This window comes from Oryzias latipes, chromosome 3, assembly GCF_002234675.1.
Source record: "Oryzias latipes chromosome 3, ASM223467v1".
Taxonomy (NCBI): domain Eukaryota; kingdom Metazoa; phylum Chordata; class Actinopteri; order Beloniformes; family Adrianichthyidae; genus Oryzias; species Oryzias latipes.
In genome coordinates this window covers 6,983,554-7,000,907 of record NC_019861.2, presented here as the reverse complement: position 1 = coordinate 7,000,907, position 17,354 = coordinate 6,983,554, and the positions used below count along the sequence as shown (strand labels likewise).

At 43.3% G+C, this 17,354-nt stretch overlaps 1 protein-coding gene across 1 annotated transcript in view; it reads right to left on the bottom strand.

Annotated features, from left to right (window-relative positions):
- nell1 (neural EGFL like 1) overlaps positions 1 to 17,354 on the bottom strand; it is a 507,083-nt gene that overhangs the window by 307,067 nt on the left and 182,662 nt on the right. The window contains exons 9-11 of the mRNA XM_023952325.1: positions 17,111 to 17,213; positions 5,368 to 5,441; positions 2,916 to 3,015 (exon numbers count right to left, since the gene is read on the bottom strand). Of these exons, the coding sequence (XP_023808093.1) occupies positions 2,916 to 3,015; positions 5,368 to 5,441; positions 17,111 to 17,213 (277 nt within the window). The remainder of the gene's footprint in view (positions 1 to 2,915; positions 3,016 to 5,367; positions 5,442 to 17,110; positions 17,214 to 17,354) is intronic.

Below are 17,354 nucleotides of genomic sequence, written 5' to 3'. Positions count from 1 at the left end.
CAAACATGAACATTTTCACCCTTTTCTCTTGTTTAAACTCTCAAACCTTCATAGAAATGTGGTCCAGGTTCTTAGAATGAAAACAAAGATCTGATCGATCACAGATTTCTGATCTGAAGAGCTCCGCGTTTCTGTACAGGAGACACGGCACGTAGGAGATTGATTGACAAGGTCTCCAGCCAATCAGGACACAGAACAGGGTGTGCTGTTTGAAAAAAGCAGCATAATAGCTCTTAAAAAGAACGAGCTAAACCGGCAAAGATGAACTGCGACGTAGAAAGGGAAGACTGTCTTCTGTTCTCTTTGACAGAGATTTTGAGAGGGTTTCAGGTTGGAGCACAGACTGCAGAAGGGGGGAATAAAATGTCACGTCTTGATCCTGTGGCAGGTTAAAAAAAATATGGGTCTCTGATATTGTTCAGTGGGCCAGACCAAAGATGGAGGCGGGCCGGATCCAGCACGCGGGCCGTAGTTTGCCCACCCCTGCCGCAGACAGTAGACTGTCTTCTGTTCTATTTGACAGGGATTTTAGAGGGTTTCAGGTCGGGGCACAGACTGCAGAACAGTGGAACAAAATGTCACGTTCTATGAGGGTCTTGATTGTGTGGCTACCGTAATTTCCGGACTATAAGCCGCTACTTTTTTCCTGCGCTTACAGCCCTGCGGCTTATTCAGCGACGCGGCTAATTTATGGATTTAATTGGCGGCCGCCGTGCACGTACTTTAGGACTCAGTGAGTGGTTCAAATTCTCTATCTAACACTAAGCACAAGGCATTTATTTTTCAACACACCGCTTAGCAGCCAAACAGCATGGACTTGACTTCAGGTCTTAGACACTTCAGTCATGGTTCAACAGAACGAAACACGCATGCCCGGCCGCATCCCAGAATCCTTTGGTGCCATTAGACCCAACGTGCACGTGATCGCCATTACAGTATGATGCAGCTTTCAAGTTAAAAGCAATCGTTAAAAGCAGCGTAAAAAAATCCACCATCACCAACGGGTTTGGAAAAGCCGGTCAGCTGCGTGACAGAGAGAACAGCGCATGCTCAGGAGTGAATTTACCTCTGAGTCATAGTGACTCCGCTGGCTGCACGTAAATATGTCGGAATAACATCAGCCTTTATTTTGTCGGGACACGACTGGAAACACAAATAGACGTGATCATTTTTACGGTTTTTAAGGACTGAGTGGTCTCCAGCTCACAGCCTCCGTGTGAGCTGGAGACATCTTCTCCTGCTGCTCTTATAGAGCTGTGGGGCCGATGGCAGTCTGATGGCTCCCACACGTAACAACGCATCCGCCCCTCATACATAAAACGTACAGTATTAAGTCCGATTGCTTTGCACAGACACGATTTGCTCCTTCCCCCGGCGCAATGGGGACGAAGTGCTCCTCCTTGAAGCCGCCCTGGCCAGAGGTGTCGGAGTAGATAGGAAGGGGAGACAAGGAGCGCGCGGGGCGAGTGCGGAGCGCAGAGGCTTCTGACTTCTGACGCACGCGCCGCACTGAGGCGCGCGTATCGCGCTGAGGCGCGCGCTTTTCAGTCGCCGCTGCTTTATTTTACTGGTGTATTTTTTCAACCAGCCCTGTTACTCCCATAACGCTGCCGCGACACAAGCGGAAGGAGAGCTTTTCCCGTTCACCCCTCCATGCACTGCTGATACTAGGTCATTCTTAAACACGCACAACAGTATGGCGAGCCGGGCGTTGGCCCCGCCTTTAGCCCCTAAGACTCATAGGAAATGGGGAATCGCGGATGTAAATTTCCTCATCATAACTGAGGGATGTAATGTTGATTATATGGTTACTGTTTGTAATTTTATGTATGATACCTAGATTGTCAATAAGTAAAAAAAAAGAAAAAAATGAAATAAAAACACCATAACTGAGGAACTTGTGAACAGAATAGAGGTGCGTGCTGTTTGACGGATGTTGACATATTCGAATACATGACCCTGAGTCAAAGCTAACTCCACCCACGGTGTGCTAATGAATTGCACTCACTCTGGGATTCAGGACGTGATCTGTACGTCGCCTAACACATGTGCGGCTTGTACTCTGACGCGGCTTGTGTATGTATAAAAGTAATTATACACGTGAAAATGGGTGGGTGCGGCTTGTAATCGGGTGCGCTTTGTAGTCCGGAATTTACAGTAAATTAAAAAAAACATAGATCTCTGATATTGTTCAGTGGGCAGGACCAAACATGGAGGCTGGCCAGATCCGGCCCGCGGGCTGTAGTTTGCCCACCCCTGTACTACACAGTTGCCCTTTCTTTTTGGGCTTTTGACGTGGGTTTTTTGTCTGGCGCTTGGATGTTTTTTGTTTTTAAGCTTTCTGATTGTTTGACTGTCATTGCGAAAACAAAATTGTCCTTGCAGTCAGTGACAGCTGCTGCTGCCGGTCATAATAAAGGCTGAGTTTTAATGACTTAGGAAAGTGAATAAAAGAAGAAAAAAGAACATGGAGCCTGGAGATTGTTCCTTTTTATTGTAAAGAAAATTCTCCAGCTCCAATTAATTTCTCTTCTTTTGTCTCTTAGCATCTCGCATCATCTAGCATCATGCCCTTTTAGCTTCTAATGCATTTTGAAACATACTTGTGCAATTTATGCTTTAATCCAAAATTTTGAGAAAATAATTTTTAAAACCTTAAAAGAACCCTATACCCAAGTAATTTTTTAAAATCTTTTTTTTACAAACAGATCATTTAACTTTGCAAAATACAACACAATTTGTCATAATGCAATCAATTACAATTTAGTTTTGTAGCTCAGTAGCAACATAAGAGATAAAAACAAGGAAGCTGTGAGACTGAGGTTTTACTGCTGGAGTTCCTGCAACAAGACCATGACATGCAATGCATCCAATGACTGCAGCATTTCTACGGTGTGGTAAGAGGGACAATATACCTTTGCAAACATTGCAGCACCTGCCCTCTGGTAAGATCTGCTCGCTGATGGTACAGTTGAGCTCTGGACAGGTTTCCGTCACTTTCATCATCAGGCCGTTCTGGAAATATAAGACAGCGCTACAGTGCTGGCCAAATTTGTTTTTATAATCAAAAAAGAATAATACAGGCAGTGGCTCAAGTGGTTGAGTCCAATGATCGCAGGGTCAGCGGTTCGATCCCTGCTACCCCCAGTCATCTGTTGTGTCCTCCAGTGTGGCTGTGTGAATGCGTATGAAAGTCCTGGTGATGGTCAGAGGAGCCATAGGCGCGAACTGGCAGTCACACCTCTGTCAGTCTGCCCCAGGGTAGCTGTGGCTACATCAGTAGCTTACCATCACCAACCAAATATGAATGATGAGTGCATGAATTATGGACATATTGACAGAATCCAAACCTGCGATCCTCTCATCAAAGGTTGACTGCTCTACCTCTGCACCATGGCTGCCTTCCATCAATATCAATCACTCGCAGTGTCAGTATAGTCTCAATATTGTGTTCATTCAGTTGTTCTTTATAAGAATGTAAAAAGAAAAAAGGATGTTCCAGTAGTTATTGAAAATTAAATGACCTTTTTAAATGTGTGAAATGAAAAGGTTTTCCCAACAAAACAATGGAATTACATAGTTCTGTTTGCATTTTGGGAAAAAAACACTTTAAATTACCATTGGCCAATCAATAATTAACATTTTTTTCAACTGCTTTTTAAAACTATTACTACAAAAAGATAGAAATCAAATTTATTTGTCAATCTTTTTTAAATTCCAAATTGTATATTTTTCATTTCTAATAATTCATTTATACTTCTTTTTACTCTTTATTCAAAAGTTTTACCACTACTACTGGAACTAGAGAATGAATGAAGTGCAAATGAGAACACTGCCGCGACCCTCAAAAACATCAGAGCAGCTGTAGTTTAAGACACCTGGCTTGACTACCCAATATTATTACCGCAACCAACTAACCTCACTTTAACCTGTCACTCTTCAGACAGAGGAAACAAGTTCAGCTATTTCAGCCCCACAGTCCTGCAGGCCTGTATTAATCAGTGTGGTAAAACCCTGTAATCTCTGTTGTCTTGTCTGTCTGCCATCTCTATAATTCAGCCTTTTTGTTTTAGCAGAAACGCAAATATGCCTTGGCACTTCTCTTTTTAACTAAAGGTTTCCTCAAAATTGAACACGGCTTCACACTTCCCGTCAGGTTAAACATTTCTATCTGGAAAACAGGCAAAGAAGGCTCTTGATCTAATAAGCAAACACATCCTTAGTAAAGCTGCTTTGACCACTGTGGTTTCAGGGATGCAAAATTAGCTGTTCAGAATTTGTAATGTGTAATGTGTAATGATTGTGTAATGTCTAAAGTGCCAACAAATTCCAATGTTGGACATCTTTTTTTGTGTGGCAGAAGACAAGACAGGTAAGCATGGTTTACTCCAGAGAACATCTGGACACTTGGCTGCCTGACTGATAATTGTGCAGCAGACATTTCGAATTCAATGAGCAGTGTTCAGGGTGAATATTGGACAACATTATCACAGATGTAAATGTTGGCAAAGCTGGAAAGAACAATGTGTGAACCGCTTGGATTTTGTTTCAATTATGGCATGACGAGTAGCAGTTGTGATAAGAATTAGACAAAGAATAAATTTGCATGTCTTTACTCCCTTTCATGGAAAACGCTTTTTCAAAAGCTTTTGTCCTGCAACACAAGAGTTCTGCTAGGGTTCCTAGTTTTTTTTTTTTTCTAGGAATTTGATTATATTTTTTGTAAAATAGCTAAAGTAGAAAAAACTAAAACAGCATGAAGTTTTTAAGTTATGTAGTTCAAATTTTAATCTAACATTTTGACTTATTTACATTCATTACACTTTTAAAAACCTGCCAAAATCTGTCTGTAAATTGGTTTAGCAATATTTTAAGGAAGGATGGCTGAACTAGTTAAAGCAAAGCTTTCAGACTGCACTGATGTTCCAGGAGTACTAATAAATAGTCCAGGAATTCCCTAAGAGCCCCTCTGTCAGCATTTACACCAATAAAAAGATCATTTTCTCCTTAAAACAGTCCCTTCAAGGATAAATTGCTTTTCAGCAGTGAAAGCTCACCTCTATTCTATGCTGTGCTCGAATAATGACTGCCATTATAACCCCCACATTGATGAAGTTCAATTCAGAGCAGTTCTTTGTGTTGCTGTGCTCATAAGTTATTCTAATTCACTCACTATATGACCATTAGAGCAAAAAAAGGCAAATTAAACAGATTGTGAGGGGGTGGGAAACTAATAAAGCCTGTTGGCTAATTGAATCACTCACCAAGCAGTCCACCACATGCAATCATTGCACTTTCATATAAAAAAGAAGTGGCTGGTGATGGGATCCTGCAGAAAGAATGGAGTTGGGTGTGATGGAGGGATACCTTGCATTCCCTGCAGCTCCTGGATAGAAAGCGTTGGCCCTCAGAAAATGTCTGTCCCATGTAGTTACATTTAGCTGGAGATAAGAAATGACAGTTTTTATTAAACATCATTTGTGATAGAACTTTCACTGGGAGGTTCAAGAAAATGATTTAATTCCAAACACCATCTGTAGTAGGACTACATTCAACAACACATACTTTCAAAATCACCTTACGGAAAAGAAAAATTCACAGTGAGGGTTGTTAATATGGTTAATTCAGTTAAAAAAAGTTCTCCTTGGCTGTTGTACATAATCAGAGAGAGGAAATGTAACAGCATTTTTAAGAATACAACATTAGAATGCCTCAGCCTATTCCTTAGGTAAAAAAGGCAGAAATAGTGGGTGAAGCAAATTATAGGCCATCCTGCTTTTCTCCATGCTGCTGGACTGCTGAACGCTCATCCACAGCTCAGAAATACGTCTGTGCCAGAGCTCTCTCTGAATAGAGTGCTAGGAATGATGGGTAAGAAGGGGAATTGAGGGCTGGTATTATTCAGACATGTTATACTTTAGGGAGTCTCAAGATTTTGCTGCATAATAAGAGAGGTGCAGTTATCTATGATTCTCCAAGCAATTTCTACACTTTTTTGTGCTGCTTATTTGAAATAAGGCTCCCACTTCAGTGTTCATGGAGACATTTGTGGTCCTTATGCTTCCAGTGGTTGCTTTCAGTGTGCCAGCAGCACATTAATCACAAACAGCTCTGAAGCTCTATAGCTCTCACAGCTCTATAATCTCAACAATTATAGCCTCAAAGGAACAATCAAGGTGATTTTATTAATGACTGATTAAAAAAAGAATGGCAAGTTATTAAACGTTTAGAGCTGTGTAATGTTGAAAAAAAAAAACAAATCTCATTCACCAACCGAATTGATTTGCCTTTTTAAAAATCACAGTGAGCCCGTTAAAGTGTGGATGCCATGCTTTGAACAACTTTGTCAAATAAAAAAGCCCTTTAAACGCTGATTCTATTGATACCAATAGTTCGCGTCGAAAAAAATCCGAAGCATATGAATAATAGACATCTTTCGAAGGAATCAGAGATTTGGATCTGCCGCTAGAGCGCAGGCTGGAAGTGAACCCGATATGACCTGTGACGTCATGAAAGGCGTTGATTTTCGCAGTTCCGCTTCGGACAGCATGTAAACAAAACCGGTAGTCTTCGTTTCTCTCGTGTTTAAATCTGTTAATCATCAACATGCCAAGTCGTTGTGTGGCAGCTGGATGTAGCAATACATCTACTGAAAGTGTATCTGTGTATAAAATTCCCAAACAAGAAACGCTGCTGAAAAGGGGAAAGTTCAAGAAGGTGGACGGCGAAGGATTTTTCCCTCCAGATCTGCAGGAGAGAAGTCTGCGTTTTCGAAGGGACAAAAACCGGGACACAAACGAAGAATTTTGAACGGAGAGTTGGGAGGAGGATCTTGGCTTCTGAGTCGAGGAAAGGCGGGTGAGCTGGAAGCGAGCGAGCCGTTTTCTGGGTCGGAGAGGACGGCGCTGGAGTCGGGAGCGGAGGCTGCTAAGCTAGTGTGCATCACGATGGATCACATTGAGGCGAAGTAGTCGTGTTTTCTGTTGTCCTTGGATCCAACTGGAGTATTTCAACGCACTCAATGTTTTGCAAGAGAAGCAACAGGCCTGCAACGTTTTTTTTCTTTTGCTTTTGAGGTGCCGGTACCGTGAGTAAACTGAACTGTGTGTGTGTGAGCGCGCGCGCGCGCACGAGAAAAGGTTTCAAACGGGTTCAAACGGGTAAAACTGTTAATGTTCCACAGTTGTTAATGGTATACAGTGACTTTGTTAACTAAAGAGTAGTACCATCTGGGAAACTTTTATTTTGTGACATTTATTTTGTAAATTGGGTTGAAAACCAGTGTTTACCTTTGTTTAGATTAGGCCAAAAGGGGACATTTTGAGTATATTTTAGGGTAAGTGGAGTAATTTAATTTTATACATTTTTTAGACTTACTGGAGTCTAGCCGAATCTTCATGCTGGCTATCGTCATGATCGGCATGATCACTAGACCTACTACTTTCTGCTATATCCTCCTCACTTTCGCAAAAGGGTTCGAATCGATACGGTTGCAAAAGTGACTCATCATCATGATAATCTCCGCAACTTTCCTCTTCATCTTTCTGTTCATCTGATGATAAATCGCTAATAGAGACGGTAGCATCACTCTGTGCTTCGCTATCGGTGCTAGCCATGTTGTCTGCCTTGTCTTCCTTTCGTTACGTCACAAACAGGGCGGCGCGAATTCGGCGGAATGCGTGAAGCCGGCGGCCGTCCTCGTTGTTTATATTGCGTTTTTCGCTATTTATTCTTTTTCGAAAAATATTAAAAACAATCGCAACATGAAATAGAAACTATTTACTATATTTTGGCTTATTAAAATAGGCCATGTCACCCACACTTTAACATCCATCAAATCCCCTTATAACAATTAAATACTCTAGTACTAGGCTATTAAAAAAATGATGAAATGGATAATAGGAATAATTGGAACAACAGTCTAATAAATGTGTGGTGGCACTTGTGATCGGGCGTCGGCAGTCGTATTTTTAATCACAGCGCTGCGGCCGCTGCGGTTTTGAGAAAAAGTTTAAACGCAATGGCGACCGGACGATTTTTTGTCATCGGTCAGCAACCGCCCTGGTACATTTGGAGGTCACAAGGTGGCAGGAATGCTCATATTAATTCATTTGTGCGTCTGTGCACACTAACAAGCTCCCTGAGCACACTGAACCCCCCACCCCAAAGCACTGCACACTCTGCGACTCTGAGGGTCTACTTTCCTCCTTTTTTTGCAAGGTACTCATGTATATTCGGATGTGCACAACTCATGTGATATTTGCATCTGAAATCAGAAGGATGAGCTTGTTTGAGTATTTATGTGAATGTGTGAAAGTTGGGGAAACAGGAAATAAAGAACAGTTCCCAACTGACCGAGAGTCCATTCCCATCGCTCATGTTAATGATCCGTTCGGTTCGTTCGTGAACGCCACGTCTCCAATGAATTTCTTTTTGTAGCTATATAGTAAAATGTGTGCTGAGAATGAGCTAGCAGTGCGCCATTGCGCAAGCACGCAGGGAACAATGCCACGGGCTACTGGGCAGTTGGCAGTGGGTGGCACTTGATATGGACGGCTCCGTCCGGAGACATTTACACATCGTCCAGTCAGAGCTGCTGCCAGCCGGAGATCTGGCTGTGACCACCCAAATGTTGCCCGATTTTGTAAAGACGTCATCCCCGCCTGACTGCATTCTGAATGCATGACTACACCAATTACTTTAAGAAAAAGCAGGCGGCGGCAGCTAATGTTGAAGATTCTGCCAATGCCTCCCGCGGTGGTAGTTGCAGATAGTTGTATATGTGACCTCAGCTTTAACATGGCTTTCAGCATATATGTATATAATGTTGTAATATCCCAAGGAAGTGGAACATTTTAGCAGTCAGTTGTTTCCCCTCGGATGTATTTTCGTTTCAGGTTCTCAGTAACTGTTGTTAGGATTTCCCGGATGCGCCAAATGTGGTGGCAGCAAGTTTGTGTAGCGCTGCGTTTTGCTTTTGAATGTGGGTTCTTTTGTGCTTTTTCTTCTCCCTTTTTTGACCAAAATGTGCATGTACAAGTACTCGAGAGATGTCCTCCTTAGTGTATGACACACATCAAACGAATTTAAACATCTGATCCCTCCGGAGATTAAGAAGCCCTTCCATGGGGGCCGTGCTGGAGCTAGAAAGTGGAGAAACAAGCCCTTTGTGCCATTGATTATCATGGGGAATGTAAACTCTCAACCGAACAAATGCAATGAGATGGTGGCCTTGGTAAAAGCTGACGAGGCTTACCGAGTGAGTTTATATCTGCTCACGGAGAGTTGGCTAACTGACGTGATCCCCGACTCAGCTGTTATCCCCCGCTACGCACTGGTCAGAGTGGACAGAGCAGAGGAACTATGCAGAAAACGAAGGGTGGTGGACTTGCTGTGCTGGTCAGCAACAAGTGATGCCATCCCGGTCACATCACGGTCAAAAACAAGATCTGCACTCGTGATGTGGAACTCTTGGTGGTTGGTATAAGACCACACAGTCTCCCACGAGAATTTTCCAACGTAGTCGCCATTGTTGTTTACATTGGTGAAGGCTCAGTCTGCACACTCAGAGGCGCTCATCATAATATCAGGGGACTTCAATCATGTGGATGTGAGCTATGACTTAGGGGTTTTCACACAATATGTGAATTGTCCAACTAGACCAGGGGTGGGCAATTCCAGGCCTCGAGGGCCGGTGTGTCTGCATGATTTCCAGATACTCTTCCCCTACTCATGGCTGATTACCTGGTTCAGGTGTGTCCAGCCAATAATCTTGCCCTACTCATGGCTGATTACCTGGTTCAGGTGTGTCCAGCCAATCAGAACATGCCAGAGCAGGGTATGCTGGAAAACATGCAGGACTGCGGCCCTCAGTGCCCACCTCTGAACTAGACACAACAACACTCTGGACCTGTGTTATGTGAATTTAAGATCTGCCTCCACTGTAGCGGCTCTGCCCCCGCTTGGCAGGTCTGATCACAAACTCATTCAGCTCAGACCATAAGCCATGTGTGATGAGACTGCCTAAGGCTACCAGAACCTTTAAGCCAGGGGTCGGAAACCTTTTTGGTCGAGAAAGCCATAAACACGACATATTTTAAATGTAATTTTGTGAGAGCCATGCAATGTTTAAAACGTAAAATACATTTTATGCAATTTCAACACTTTTAAAGTACAATAAGTCTGTGGATTCTTTTTAACAACATTGTTATTGTAGCGGACTGAGTAAAGCCAAACATTGTCAGTACAGCCATACTCACACGCTGCTGTGCGTGGTATGTGACGGGCAGCGTGTTCTGATCAGTGCACTGATTAACCTTGCTGCCTAAGCCCACTGCCTCTCCCCTTTTCCTTCAAACATGCGGCTCCTTCCCAAAGACGGGAGCGTGCAGCTGCAGGGACGGCAATTTGCAGGTTTCAGGCTGGTACAACCTCTGTGATATAACAGATAATAGTAAGCTGATAGTGGCGCAGATTCTTTTTTCTCCAACAGCGCGCCCCCTGGCATCGCATCGCTCAAGAAGGACTGGTTTAATTAAACTTGTTTTTTTTTTAATAATTAAAGATTTGTCTGCAAGTCAGATGTGTCCATCAAAAGAGCCAGATATGGCTTCCGAGCCATGGGTTCCCAACCCCTGCTTTAGGGAGTGGACTGCTGAGGGACTGTTTTGAATCCAGTAACATCGATCCGGCTGTGGTGTGTGTCACTAATTACATCAATTTCTATACAGATGTGGCAGTGCCTCTAAAAAGGTACGCTGCTTTCCCAATAACAAGCCGTGAATTAAGACCAGTATGAAGCACCTGTTAAATCTGAAAAAGCAGGCCTTTAAGACTGGTGATCGGCAGTGTGGGTGGCTCAACATGGTCTGAGACGAGCCATAAGGCGCGCTAGGAGGGAGTACAAATTTGGGCTTGAGAGGAAGCTGCAGAGAACACTCGGGAGGTATGGAGTGGCACGAGAGCCATTACTGACTTTAAGGAGAGGGGATGTACTGTGGCCATGGCGGATGAGTTTAACCATTTTTATAATAGGTTTCACTCAGTACACTCTCACCCATGCCCAGCCATCAGTGGCCCCTTCACAATTGCTGCTGTGACCGGCTCCCTTTTCCACCCAGTGCCGGATCCTTCACTTCTGCTGTTGTGACCGGTTTCTCTACTCCACCAAGGGGCGGCTGTCCCATTTATGGTGCTGTGACCTGCTCGTCTTCCCCAACAAGTGGCGGCTCCTACACCTCTGCAGCTGTGACCTGCTCCTTTATTTCATCCAGCGGCGGTTTCTCTTCATCAACAGCTGTGACCTGCTCCTGTTCTCCATCCAGTGGCAGCACCTCCACCTCCGTGGCTGTAACCTGCTCCTCTACTCTACCCTGTGGTGGTTTCTCCACATCTACCTCTGCTTCTGAGACCTGCTCCTCGTCTCCACCTAGCAGCGGTTTTTCCACCTCTGCTGCTGTGACCGGTTCCTCGTTACCATCTAGCGGCAGCTCTTCGATCTATGCAGCTGTGACCGGCTCCTCTTCTCCACCTGGTAGCGGCGCCTGCTCCAGCTCCAGTTCCAGCTCCAGCCCTGATGCTGTGCCACTAATAAGTGTAGAAGAGGTGTGCATAGAGCTCAGTAGACTCAATGGTCGGAAATCTGCTGGTCCTGACGGAATATCACTTCGGCTGCTGAAGGATTGTGCGTCAGAGCTGGCGGTACCTCTTCAAACCACCTTTAACAAGAGTCTTCAGACGTGATGTGTCCCTGGCTTGTGGAAGACCTCATGCCTTGTCCCAGTGCCTAAGGTGACAAGGCCTGCAGGGATGAAGGACTATAGACCAGTTGCCCTGACATCTGTCATAATGAAGACTTTTTAGAGGCTGCTACTCTGGCGGCTCAAACCTCAGGTAGAGGGGGCGCTGGACCCCCTTCAGTTTGCCTATCAGGACAATATGGAAGTGGAAGATGCAGTCCTGTATATGGGGCGCTCTCCTTTCTGGAAGGGGCTGGCAGCTATGTGAGGGTGATGTTTTTTGACTTCACAAGTGCGTTTGATACAGTCCAGCCTCAGCTGCTGAAGGGGAAGCTCGAGAGGATGGGAGTTGATCCTGTTTTTGAGCCCTGGATCCACAACTATCTGACTCTAAGGTTACAGTTTGTCCGACTGGGAGACTGTGTATCTGGGACATTGATTAGCAACACTGGTGCACCACAGGGAACTGTACTTTCGCCTTTTCTCACACTCTACACTCCTGACTTTAATTATGCATCTGCAGCTTCTCATGTCCAGAAGTATTCGGACAAAACCGGTGTTGTGGCGTGTGTAAAGGGAAGGGACGGGAAGGGAAGAGAGTGAGTACAGGGAGCTCATCACCAGATTCACTTCCTGGTGAACACCTAAGACCAAGGAGATGATTGTTGACTTTGGTAGGAAGCCCTCCCACCAACCAGTGATCATTGATGGAAGAAAAATCGAGGTAGTTGACTTGGGTGTGCACCTTGATCACAAACTGGACTGGACAGAGCAGGCTCAGGCTCTGTACAAGAAAGGACAGAGTAGGCTGTTCTTCCTGAGAAAGCTATGGTCCTTTGATTTGTGTACCGGTCCTCTTTTATTAGTCGGTTGAGGCGAGTGCTGTTTTCTAATGGGGCTGTATGCTGGGGTGGAAGTTAGACCAAAAGGGATTACAATCGGTTTGACAAACTGATAAAGAGGTGTGCATCTGTGATCAGGAGGGTGGACTCTGTGGGAACTGTGCTGCAGAAGAGGATGAGGGCCTTAACACAAAGCATCCTGGACACTCCCAGACATCCTTTGCACAACACGATGTCTGCAGAAAAGAGCACACGGAGTACTAGGCTCCTTTCACTGCGCTGCAGTACAGAGCACCTGAAGAAATCATTTGTCCCTTCAGCTATCAGGCTGTTTAACGAATCTCCCTAATATGAACTGCTATTTTATGAACTGCCATGTTATTGTTATTTATTGTGTGTGGTTGTGTGTTTTGCTGCCGGACACCTGAATTTCTCTGGGAGATTAATAAAGTATCTCTCCGGACACCTGAATTTCTCTGGGAGATTAATAAAGTATCTCTCTCTCTCTCTCTCTCTCTCTCTCTCTCTCTCTCTCTCTCTCTCTCTCTCTCTCTCTCTCTCTCTCTCTCTCTCTCTCTCTCTCTCTCTCTCTCTCTCTCTCTCTCTCTCTCTCTCTCTCTCTCTCTCTCTCTCTCTCTCTCTCTCTCTCTCTCTCTATCTATCTACCTATCTAGTTGTGTGTTCTTCTGGGGTAGACACTGCTCTTGAGTGAGAGTGGTACATGGAACTGTGTTTTAGGAGGAAAGCTACAGAACTCCATTCTCTTCTCGTAGTGTTTTTCTGCACATTGGGTTTCTTTACGTTAGCTGAAGCTAACGATAAACCAGCATTCTCCAGTTCACCTTCAACCCTATGGCTACATGACCTAACCAGATAACACATCAAAAATCTTCTTGTTCGTTTTTCAACTCATTCTCCTGTCCTTTTCTCTTTCCTTCTCACAGCGGTACATGAAAAATGTAATGATGGTTCAGGCTTCCGTGTCGTCCATTAATTTCTGACAATGAACACCTCGTCCTGCATTATCCCTCAAATCACGTGTTTTTTTTAATTTAGTTTAATCTTTTTAGGGCAAAATAGCAAAAATTGGAAATGCGTCCATTAGAAATGAGAAAAATCAAAAAGCAGCCAATGAACTTTAGTCAAACACTCAGAACAATTGTAGATCTTTCCACAAAAAATGAGGCTTGCTGCTTTAAATTACAGTGTTACCATCATGTGCAGCAGAGTAATGTTTTTCTTAACAAAGTACTGTAAATAAAGTTAAATCGGAATAAAAAAGCATTTTTGCTGCCAATCGGTTCAGGAAGCCCCAAGAGGTTATCTGAGTCAGACATTCTAAAGTCAGGAAATAATTTACAAGTGTAAAAAGAATACCCAGGGGGACTTCCAGTGACAATATGGGAGGAGTAACAGCATAACTCCTCTTTTCCGGGCAAAATCTTTTCAAAAGAACCCCCTCCAGCTAACACTTTGACACTCAACATATAAAAAACAGAAGGATTTAAAAGCTTGCAATGTCTGCACCCAAAAGATACACTAAAAAGAAAGGCAAAATCCAGAAAAGAGAGGGTAACAAAAGACAATACTGACGGAACTTTAGCAGAACTAAAAAACCTATGTCCCTCCGAGAGATGGGAATTGTTTTGAGAGATGAGCACTGATAAGGTTTCCAGAAAGTTCTGATGCGCAATAGCTGGGACACCACACAAACTTTAAAAACATCGGAGAATCATCTACACCTATCAGAAAATTAAGCAATTTGTCATTCCTACTGGTTGGATCCTTCGTTTAATAGATAACATTTTAAAATAAGGATAAACTGATGAATAAAAGAAAACCGGTTTAAAATAGAGTGTTTTTACTCAGTAAGAATGAGTGAATGGATATATGACTATGTGTGTATTTTATTATCTTTTCTCTATGGCAGAGTAATATGCAGACACTATAAATCAAACATTTATCGACAAGGGCTGTACAGTGGTGTAGTGGTTAGCGCTCTTGCCTCACAGCAAGAAGGCCCCTGGTTCAAGTCCCGGCTGGGGGACCTGAAACAGAACATCAATGGGGGACCTTTCTGTGTGGAGTTTGCATGTTCTCCCCGTGCATGCGTGGGTTCTCTCCGGGGACTCCGGCTTCCTCCCACAGTCCAAAAACATGCTTCATAGGTTAATGGTTGATCTAAATTGTCACTAGGTGTGAGTGTGAGAGTGAATGGGTGTGTGATTGAGGACATTCTACCCTGCGACAGACTGGCAAACTGTCCAGGGTGGCCCCTGCCTTCGCCCACAAGTAGGAAAAACGGAATAGAAAATGAATGAATGAATAAAATATCGACAAGCTTTTGCTTTTGTTTTATGAAACGCCATCATCTTTCAATCCGGGCGAGGATTACGGTGCAGCAGCAACTTCTAGTGGATTACAATGAACAGCTGTTCATCTTCCGCTTATACTGCAGTAAAAAGATCCAGCCCAGCCACATCACCAACATGGACGAAGTGCCGAGGATTTTCGACATCCCGGTGAGTCACACTGTCAAGAAGAACGGGAGCAGCACGGTAGGATACGCACAACGGGGCACGGCTTTTATTGTTGTGGGAGGCAGCACCGGGCGAGTTACGCCACATTTTGTTAATGGAGAAGCTTTGGGTAACGCGTCCGCTTGCACTGCTGTCAAAGTGCCGAAAACGCAGCATCATCATTTATGAGGGGCCGCACGGCAACGAGACAGACTCTAACAATGATCAAAGGGAGCCTGGCGTGTTTGATTGAAATTTAGCCCAGCTGGTTCTTTCAGATACAGAAGATGAGGACTTTAATGGATTTTTGGATGCTGATTGATGACTGAAAAAATAAAAAATAAATCACAACCAACTCAGTTTTCCTCCCGCTGCCTTTTTTAAACACACACTAGCATGCATGTTTTACCAGTATTCGTAAACGTGCCCGCGCCTTAAAACCCTTGCGCGCCTTTTGTATGTGTAAAATACCGCAAAACCAGCCATAACTGAGACTGCGCCCTATGGTCGTGAAAATACAGTAATTACAAATATCGCCAGTTTCAAGTCTTCCTCATCCCGTGTATTTTGTAGCCCCACAAAGTATACACATAAAATAGCTTGCTGAACAAATACAACAGGAAAAAACAAGACAAAAGTATTGGAGTTTTCAATAACCCAAAGTGCTAAAACACATCTGCAAAAAATATAATTATATAAAGTATATATATCAATAAAATAAGACATCTTTTCAATAACACCAGGTCTATGATCTCTGCATAGATGTGAGAAACACAAAAGAGTTTTTTTTTTTAAATTACTAAAAGAAGTTCAAACAGTGAACAACAAATGGGGTATATTTAGCTTTAGAAGCATGCTGCTTCTGTATTAATTACATTTAATGAAAAATTAATGTAAGATTTAACAGTCTTGTTCAACTTAGAAGTTAAATTTTTAAAAGTAGCTCTTAGGCCAGGGGTGTCAAACATACGGCCTTCCAGGTGCTTTAGTCTGGCCCACACATGAAGACTAAAAATCAAAAGGATGTTTAAAAAAGAAAGCATGTTTCTAGTCCATTCCTGTGGCAAGTTATGATTTTTTTTTTAAATAACCGAAATGCACAATTCCACCACTAGGGCGAGCGAAGGAAAAGCAAAACAGGAAAAACAGCATATATCTGCATGTGCCAAAAGCACAGGCTAACAGCTCTGCGTCTGGGTAGTTCAGCTCCCTGTGAGCCTCACCAATGTTATGTTGCTATAAGAATGATGAGCTGATGAGATAGTCAGCTCTCTAGTTACTGTGCTGGATGATGTTGGAGTGAACTGGTCATGTGACGCCACTGATGGCGCCCCATTGAAGATCACGATGTAGGCAGGTCTTGCCACTGTGTTTTGCACACTTGAATGACAGTAAATGTGTTGCTGCACAGGATTTAAATCCTGACATTGCTGGCCAGGCGAAGGTTCAAGAGAGAAAGGGAGGTTAACTCCCAACTCATATGTTAACAAATGTTTGCAAGTTTAATTTTGTGTAATTTTTTAATGGTTTGGTCATTTACAATTTAGGCAGGCATTTCTTTTTTCCCGTACCCCCTTTTGAGTTTATCATCGGGATTGCTTCAGTTTCAGATGTAAAATATTCAGTCTGTATAAAAATGAATAGACCTTTTTTTTAAGTGAAATTAATTTTATTTAAGATCCATTGGCCTGTGTGAATGAATGTGCAATAGGAAATGATTAGGCTACCATGTTGGTTGAGGCATGCTTTCCAATTAAGTAAAAAAAAAACTAAAACAAAGCTTTACGTTACTGGTCCGGCCCACTTGAGATCAGACGGGTTGAATGTGGCTCCCGAACCAAAATGAGTTTGACACCCCTGTCTTAGGCTATATTAGTTTGCGCAGAGACAAAGCTTTTAGCTATGTAGTTGACTAGGGTTTTATGGGTTCTGAAATTAAGTTTTTTCTTTTTCTTTAATTTTTTTACAATCGTCAACAAAGGTATGTGCGCTGTTGATATTTGATACTTACGTCTGCATATTTTGCAGCAGGTTCCTTCAACATGCACTGGGAGCATGTCTTCTGAGCAATTTGCTGGAGGACAGAAAATCCTGCGACACTCCACCACTCCATTCTGCAGGGAAATTATGTTTTATTGAAAAGAAAAAAAACCATTTAAAAACGTGTCAATATAATCCTCAACCTGAAGTTTAGTTTGACAGAAAAGAAACTTGCTTGTGGCACTATTGAAAACTTCCCTTTGAACTCATGTTTT